Below are 9,172 nucleotides of genomic sequence, written 5' to 3'. Positions count from 1 at the left end.
GATATAACTGTATTCTAATACTTCTAACTGTATTAGAATACAGTTAGTATGTGACAAATGTGCCTCCACCTTACTTTTATTTTTTTAGCATTTTCTAAACAGATTAGAAAGATAGATGACCCATCCACATCTATCCATTCTTGGGTAATATATTGACTAGAAAGTGAGAATTTAGATGGATAGTGGCCTAGTGTGTTAGTTGGAGCAAAAGTGGTTCGAAAAAAATCTAAATATCTAGCTTATTAATGGGCGCCCCTTATTAATATCACCACCCGCATTATTGAACGAACTTTTTCAATCATTATCTTGTGTGCTCTAAATTCTGAACAGGGAAAATGATGGGGTCGATAAGCTGGATATCAAGTGAAAGATATTATTTAGCCGGTTCCATTTCAACAACCAACCAACTTCATAGGTATATATTAAATGCCCACTCACTCAATTACTCATACTCTCTATCCGTACTTGTATTAATTGCCTTGGACCGTTTTATTTGTTAGTTGAACTCTATTATAATCATGCATTCATAGTACAAGTATGCAACACTTGGTTTTGATATTTGCTAAACCATTTTCTAACCATTGTGTGTGGTACATTGTTGGTCTGTTTGATCATTGGTGTGGTGTGTTATAGAAACACTTTGCACACTGGAGGGAAGATATTAGAGTTTGTTAGAGAGGTATGGAAACAAGGGAAATCAAGTCACCTAAAGAATCTTGTAATACGCTGACTCCTACTCCTTGTGATTCAGTAAGGAGAAAGAAGTTGGGAATATATTTCATGGAGAGTGATGATAGGAGGACTGCCATTAGTGGCGGTTATGTTGGTGGTGGAGGTACTACTCCTGTTAACATCCATGGCAAACCCATTACTAATTTGTCCAGAACTGGGGGCTGGCTTGCTGCTTTCTTCATATTTGGTACAGATAACTTCTCTTTTCGTTTCCATTTTTGCTGAGTTTAAAGTTTTAGTTTACTTCCTCCAGTAATACCCCACCCCCACTCAAATGTGGATTTTCCCATGAAAGGTTTTTAGTGTGTGCATATTTATTTTCTAGGCGATTATGCTCCAGTAAAAATTATTAAGGTTTACCCATCAAAGTTCTCCTATGTGATCGAACGCCACTCACTTAGATCCAGGTCCATTCAAGTTGTTTGTGGGATTAGAATCCGGTTTTGAATCCAACTGACATCTCAATTGTTTGAACCATATATGACCCTTATAGATTGTGATTACTATGTGAAACTGAAATCCAATATTTTATCCAAATACAAATGAGGTTTATTTCATATTACTCGAAACAACTTTCATTTCTTGTAAAATTGAATGACTGCTAGGAGATTTGACTACACTCGAGCCAAAAAAAAATGCTACCATCAAATTAATGTTAATATTGATGAAAAAGCGATGCACCATTCAGATTAGAATTATACATCTATATTCAACTTATATTAATTCAGATCAAGCTATATGCTCTTACAAACCATATTCAACCTATGTAAAAGAATCCATGGCAAACAAGTAGGGGAAACCAACAGTTGTCCTGTGTCCTCAAGTGAGGTCACAACATTGGATTTTACGAATCAGTATTGTGGTGATCTTTCTTAATTTTGTAGCCCAAAGTTGTTGAACTTTTAGTTTTCTCTAATTGGATTTTTTTACTGTTTCCGTGCCCTTTTCCCTTGGATAAATAGAAAGACATGCATTGCAAATTAGCAAGGTTGTGGAATCATAAGATGCTACCGTAAGCACCACAAACAAGTATTATGCACTTTTCGAGGTTATCCATATTTGTTCCACAGTGTATCAAACAAGTATTATAAGCTAGAAACACGCACACACATTCCTGTCCCCATCACCATACCCATGTCCAAAACCTGAACCCGCCCCTTACACCGACACATACTGGTGCCCATGTTACTTAGCATGCACCCCATTTTGTTGAAAGTTCTGTTGAGATAGCATTATTCCACAACAGGAGTTCAAAGCCTTTAACAATGAAATATAAATTCCTAGGGCTGATCCCTCATAGCTAAATGGTTTTGAGTTGCATATTCCAAAGTTTAAGATGGTTTAAAGCAGAGTATTTCAGTTTGTCCCAACAGCCCGTTCACTCCATGCCACCCATTAATAGTATTCAACATGTTAGGCTCAAGTAACGCTACACGTGAGGGGCTTGTTGAGATATATAGTATAATGAGACGTTGGTGTTTAAAGCCGTAATTGATAGATAATATATACGTTCATGGGGCGTCTCCAGTCATAGCCAGTTGGTTTTGAGTTGTAAGCTTTGGTTGGTTTGGATAATGGTCAAGTGAGACCTGCATTTCGCCCTACATTTGTCTCTTACCATTTCTATTTAAGCTTTTGGGGCTTGACTGTTCTCGTTATTTGTGCAGGGAACGAGATGGCAGAGAGAATGGCTTATTTTGGTCTTTCTGTTAATATGGTGGCTTTCATGTTCTACATTATGCATCAACCATTTTCTAGTTCTGCAAATGCGGTGAACAACTTCTTGGGGATATCACAAGCTTCATCTGTTCTTGGTGGGTTTCTTGCCGATGCATATCTTGGTCGATACTGGACAATAGCTATTTTCACAACAATCTATCTCACGGTAAGATTTGTAATCAAAGCCTCTGAGGAAAATATACTAATGTGTCTTTGTTATTCCTTGAAGTTATTTAATGTTGGAAATGCAATAAAATACAATCAAGGCTGTTAGAGAGACTGTGTCTATGCTATGTCCCAACAGTCGTACATCCATTTTATCTCATCACCATATTTCGTTTTTGTGAGGTCCTGACTTAGGTTCCAAAGGAAAAGGATCATTTTCGTAGTGTGATAATGTTGAAGATTGTATTTAGTTTATACGTTTAATTGATTAGAAGTGTATAGCCGCCCAGTTAGTATCTACAGCTTGTACTTTTGAACACCACGACAAATTTTGACATTGAACCTGCACGAGGATTCGTGCAATAAACGTGAAACAAATGTAAGTGTGGGTAGGACTGCACTTTATTGATAGTATAGTGAGGGTTGACTTTGTTAAGTGTAGGCATAGGCTTGGTGATGAATTCCTTCAAGGATGGGCCTTCTGTTCACTCGTAATAAATTCAAAGTCATACAAAAACTAAAGTTCGAACACCATATACTCTTCTCTTTTGGCCACTAAAGAGGATGATTATATGTTGGCTAGTTCTCCACGAAGGACTTGCATTGAGACTTGGGATTTACGAGTGCCAAAATTCAGAATATGAGAATAGATTTATGTAAGTTATATGTTACTTCTTTCTGAGTCATGGATGGCTACTGACATTTCCGGCTTTTGAGATGTCAGAGTTGTATTCTGTTTGCGTATTCTCTTGGTTATATACCTACATCATGAGTTGAATTCTTCTGATCATAGTAAGTAAAAGATCGAGGAGCAATTCATGGATACCAGTGTCATGCATGGAATACGTTTTAGAAGTATAGGCTTTCCAATGCATGTTGAGCAACGAAGAATTGATATTTGTATCTTACCACTCACATAGATATCTACTTCACACAAATTACAATGAAATTCATTGGATACTTACCTTGATACACTGAACTACTGAAGGACCTGCATGAAGCACACTCAGCTTCCAGTGGTTTCCCTAATTTCTAGGCATAGATGCTGACTTTAGATTTTGCAGGGTCTGACAGGAATAACATTATGTGCCACAATGAACATATTCTTGCCAAGCCAAGATCACTGTGACCAGCTGTCACTACTTTTGGGAAATTGTGAGCAGGCGAAACCATGGCAGATGCACTACCTTTACACAGTCCTATATGTTACGGGATTTGGGGCTGCTGGCATAAGACCCTGTGTTTCCTCATTTGGGGCTGATCAGTTTGATGAAAGGAGTCCAGATTACAAGAATCACTTGGATAGGTTTTTCAATTTCTTCTATCTTTCTGTCACCATTGGGGCGATTGTGGCATTTACTGCAGTAGTCTATATTCAAATGAAACATGGATGGGGTTCTGCATTTGGTTCATTAGCCATAGCTATGGGCATTTCAAATATGGTGTTCTTCGTAGGCACACCTTTATACCGGCACAGATTGCCAGGTGGGAGCCCTTTGACGCGCGTTGCCCAGGTCCTGGTTGCTGCCTATAGGAAGCGAAACAAATCTTTCTCTAGCAGCGAGTTCATTGGCTTATTTGAGGTTCCAGGCAAAAGATCTTCCATTAAGGGTAGTGGAAAGATAACTCACACTGATGATTTCAGGTACACCGTTCTCCTTACAATCTTCTCTTATTATTCGCAAGATCTACGCATCATGTGAAAATTTACCTTTCACAGAATTTCTCCATGAAGACTATACAATTTAGCTAACTATATGTTTAGAAGTGCTAAGAGACCACTCACAAATGAGCTGTAAATATTCCTTCTCATAAAATTTGAGTGCACTTGAGTGTCTCATAAAAGACAAGTTTCAAGTGAGATGGTATTTGCAACTCATTTTGAGTTGCCTATTAGCATCCCTCTAAAATGCTTGGCCATAATCTATACCGCTAAGGAGGTTCTTGATGGATCTTCGAGAACAGTAATTGATCTGGTATGGCTGATATAGGCTGTGGCTGGGAGCCTGGGACTAGCCTGACCCTCATGTCATAAAGCAATTGTTGTATATGATCAAGACAGTCCAACCCTCATTTGAGTTGAGAATCGGTATTCGAAGGGATTTTTCCTCTAAAACAAGGGTGAACTAGTGTTACCCCCCCACTAGATGAGCCAATTAGGATTTCCCCCCCACTAGATGGGAAATTAGGGTCTCCCCCCTAAACACACGGTCAACTTGGTTTGACCATTAACTTTCAAGTCAAACAACTGAAAATGACATAAATGCCCCCACCTAATTAAAATTGAACATTTTCTTTCTGAAAACAATGAGGGCATTTGTGTAATTTTCAATTGTTTGACTTGCAAGTTAACGGTCAAACCAAGTTGACCGTGTGTTTAGGGGGGAGACCCTAATTTCCCATCTAGGGGGGGGGGGGGGGGGAGAAATCCTAATTGGCTCATCTGTGGGGGGGTAATACTAGTTAACCCCTAAAACAAAGCCTTCAGGGGTGAGGCCTGAGATGGAGGGATGATTACGAGGGGGTGGGTTTTTTACCACATACTATCATCGTTTGGAAACTTTTAAATAATCATTAAAGAGAATCATTATAAATTGTATTGTTACACCATTCAACTTAAGTAGATGAACTTAAAAACAAGAAAAAGAAAAGGGAATTAAGACTAAACACATCAATATGTTGGTTGACCGAGGGCGAAATCCAGAGGTAGATAAGGGCGCAGGTTGAGATTAAACAACCCTCCACCTACCTACACTCACACAAAAATTGAATGGCCTGACCCTAAAAATCAAGGTGCCACTTTGACAGCTCTTCGCCTATCAACTTTTTTATCAAAGCATGCTAAATTTTCACTCAATAGTTTTGAGGCACGACCACATTTGGTTATGCAGCTTTGCAAGGTTAGTTTGCAGACTCCTTATCCTGCTTCCTTTGTCTGTAAGTTAAATAAAAATAATCACTAGTTACAGCCTTGGTGGTTTTCAGACTACGTGAAGGTAATAAAGGATGGAGGTGCCAAAAATTAACATAGTGCTTGGATGAGGCATACAACACTTGTCTTGCATCTTCATAATAATGGGGAACAAGGTGTAGATTTTAGAAGAAGGAATTCAGAGATCCTCAAAAGGGAGAAGTAGAGTAGAGAAGAAAAAGATTGAATAACAAGAATTGTAGAATATAGAGGAGAAGAATAGGTTTTTACTTTTTAGGAGATTAGATATTTTGACTGATTGATGATTGGTTGAATGTAAACAAACTACAGTAGATAACCCCAACTTGATAAGCAAGAAACAGGAGTAAAAAAACTATTAAATAAATCAAGTTTCTAATTCTATTAACATAGAACCTAAACAAAATAATCCTAATGGAAACCTTATTATTCTACATCAAGAAACTGACATGCATTTGATAAGATCTTCGAGGAGCAAATTGCAGTCCAGTATTACGTACCGAAACTTGTGCCAATTGCCCCCCCAAAAACTCTTAGCAGATGTAGTGTCGTCTTCCTTATTTCTCCTAACTGAAACGTATGTACTGACTTTGTCTTTCATTTATATAAGTCTTTGATCAACCCGTTTAGAATCTGCAGAACAACCTGACATCTTTCAGTACACGGTATTTTCTGCAATCCTTTATCCCTCTTCCATTTTATACTTTAGCTGCTTAACTGGGTATTGGCTGAAAAAGGTGTATGGCATGGAAGAGCTCCCACTACAATAAACAACATGAATCATGAATAGTACAAGAATATAAATTGTACTATTGTTATTGGAGAAGCAAGTTTGAAGAAAAAAGAGAGAAAAAACAGGATACGGCCTTAGTTAGCTTCGGCCTTGTATCGTTCCAATATATATAAGAAAATAACAAGATTTTTCATAATAGAAACTTCCTAAATAAATGAGCCTCGCGAGATGTCCCTTAACATCTGAAGAGAAATTCATGGAGATCCAGGTGATCAGAAGTAAGGCTTTTGTTTGAAAATTTTATATATCCAAGTTCTGTGAAATTCATAATGGAGCTACACCCATGACTTTTGATCAAAATTATTTTTCGTTGTTGCTAGTGTCTGTTGACATCATTTGGGAGAAGTCTTTTCTTTGTGTTGGTTTTGTCACAGACAAATCTTTGGCTAATAAGTGCCATTTGCGATCATCAACCATTACTCCCTAATCCTCTCCTCAGCCATTGTATCACTGTGTAGATGGACATTATAAACATCACAGACATCTAGAACCAAGACCTAAACCATTGTGTATTGTTAGGTGCCCAGCTCTTTTCTCTGTTGCCTTTTCCAGAGCTTGACAAATCTGTTTCCTCTTGGAGGATCTGCGAGGATCAATAACATGTGGTTTGTGATGACAATTCCTCTGTCAATTATTTCAATGTACTCATGACATGACAGGTCGAGCATGCATGCAATTGATTGTTCAAAGAGGGTGACCACCTGAGTTGCTTTGCTACTCCTAACTTTTCAGTACAAAGTTACAAGGCATATCAATTTTACTCCTTATCCACTACGATACTTTTGTTGGTTTACTTGTACCTAGTATGTTTATATTTTATGAATTTGTTCCTCGATCTACATTTGCACTCAATTATTTCTCTGAGAATGTATTTTGTTCTATAGGTGTTTGGACAAAGCAGCGTTGCAATTGAAAGAGGATGGTGTGGATCCAAATCCTTGGAAGCTTTGCACCGTAACCCAAGTAGAAGAAGTCAAGATACTCTTGAAACTTCTTCCCATACCAGCCTGCACGATAATGCTGAATGTAGTCTTGACAGAGTATCTCACACTGTCGGTTCAGCAGGCATATACAATGAACACCCACATGGGAAGTCTAAAACTTCCAGTCACATGTATGCCTGTCTTCCCAGGAATAAGCATCTTTCTTATACTCTCCTTATATTACTCCATCTTTGTTCCATTGTCCCGTCGCATCACTGGTCACCCTCATGGTGCCTCTCAGCTTCAGAGAGTTGGAATTGGTTTGGCAGTATCAATCCTATCTGTGGCATGGGCTGCAATTTTTGAGAGCTACAGAAGAAACTATGCTATCAAACAAGGTTATGAGTCTGTTTTCCTAACTCCCATGCCCAACCTGAGTGCATATTGGCTGTTGATCCAATATTGTCTGATTGGCATAGCTGAAGTATTTTGCATTGTTGGACTTCTAGAATTCCTGTATCAGGAATCTCCTGATGCTATGAGAAGTATAGGTTCTGCTTATGCTGCTCTTGCTGGCGGTTTAGGATGCTTTGCTGCGACTCTATTGAATAACATTGTCAAATCTGTCACGGGGAATTCCAGCAAAGGACAGCCATCATGGCTGTCACAGAACATAAATACTGGTAGATTTGATTATCTTTACTGGCTTCTTACAGTATTGAGTGTTATTAACTTCTGTGTGTTTCTGTATGTGGCGCGGAGGTACAAATACAGAAACATGACTGACATGGTTGAGAAGGGGGAACAAAAAGGAATTAACATGGTGGTCAGTCCACTTGGAGCCAAGGGGTAGGCATGCAAGTGTGAGGCTTGTCAGCTGTTATACTAGAAAGTCCTGATAGTCATTAAATAAGTTTTTGTTTTCGATAGGAATATAGTCATTACATATAGTTTCTACTACGATCCAATTTAATTGGTATAAAAAAAGTAAAACTGTCAAATTAATTTATTTCCTTTTGCCACTTCTGATCTTACTTCTTGGCCAATCTGCTGCCGTATTTCCTTCACAATTTTCTTCACCTGATTTTCGATATTGTCAACAATCTATTTCTGCAGCATGGTCTATCCCAGCTGAACTTGTTATTTTCCATGATCTTTTTCCAAAAATAAGGACTACACCAGAAGAGCAGGCCGGTTAAGTGCCCTAATGGCGACAGCCAATGCTAATTATTTCACTAATTTTTCACTACGGATATGACGGGAGTGTTCTCGAGGGCTTAAGTTCCCAACAAAAAGGGCAGAGTAGAAGAGTTACCCAAAGGCAGCGGAAAACTTGGGGATCAAGATTCAAAGGTCAACAGTCAGGGTAGGTTCCACTGCCCGACTAAAGAGAATCGAGACCCTTCAAACATACAAGAAATTGGTCCAAGGCCCATTTTGGATTCAAAACAATTCTAGAGGACAAAGTTTTTTTTTATAATGACTCACAAAACCATTTTCATCAATGAAATAGCTCATGAACCCAATTTCTTGATTTTAATAACCCTCAAAGACAAAATAAGTTGGCCCGGTTTATTTTATATTTTTTAAATACCACTTTTATCATTTCCTGTTAATAAACAAAATTACGAGTGAGAAAACCCAAAACCCCCTTCTTCTCCAACAGACCAGACTTTTTGATTCATGACGCACCTCATCAAACATCAAACTACAAATCGAATCTCTTCCCTGTTTTAATCAAATGAAATTGCGAGAGAGAAAATCCAAAACCAAAGTTGAGAAATAAACGAAGTTGTGCGAAGCTTCAGTTATTTTAAAGAAGTTGAACAAAGTTGGTAACCATTATCCAAAAAATCAAAGACATCGAAGATGAAGAAGTATCACACCATT

The 9,172-nt window shown here is 38.2% G+C and overlaps 1 protein-coding gene across 3 annotated transcripts; it reads left to right on the top strand.

Moving 5' to 3' along the window:
• The first annotated feature begins 212 nt into the window (after positions 1–212).
• Positions 213–8,304, top strand: LOC147516021 (Major facilitator superfamily protein). Of its 3 annotated transcripts, XM_086588724.1 has the most exons (5): positions 283–415; positions 634–919; positions 2,400–2,617; positions 3,681–4,261; positions 7,244–8,304. In XM_086588724.1, the coding sequence occupies exons 2-5, from the start codon at positions 682–684 to the stop codon at positions 8,133–8,135; spliced, it is 1,929 nt and encodes a 642-aa protein (XP_086444850.1). In that variant the 5' UTR covers positions 283–415; positions 634–681; the 3' UTR covers positions 8,136–8,304. The 3 variants fall into 3 exon arrangements, with proteins under 3 accessions (XP_086444851.1, XP_086444850.1, XP_086444849.1); XM_086588725.1 differs by lacking the exon at positions 634–919 and having other exon boundaries at positions 213–415; XM_086588723.1 differs by lacking the exon at positions 283–415 and having other exon boundaries at positions 549–919.
• The last annotated feature ends 868 nt before the right edge of the window (positions 8,305–9,172 follow it).

Source organism: Coptis chinensis, chromosome 2 (assembly GCF_015680905.1).
Source record: "Coptis chinensis isolate HL-2020 chromosome 2, ASM1568090v1, whole genome shotgun sequence".
Lineage (NCBI taxonomy): Eukaryota > Viridiplantae > Streptophyta > Magnoliopsida > Ranunculales > Ranunculaceae > Coptis > Coptis chinensis.
The sequence above is the reverse complement of the archived record's forward strand: the minus strand, read 5'-3'. Positions and strand labels throughout refer to the sequence as shown.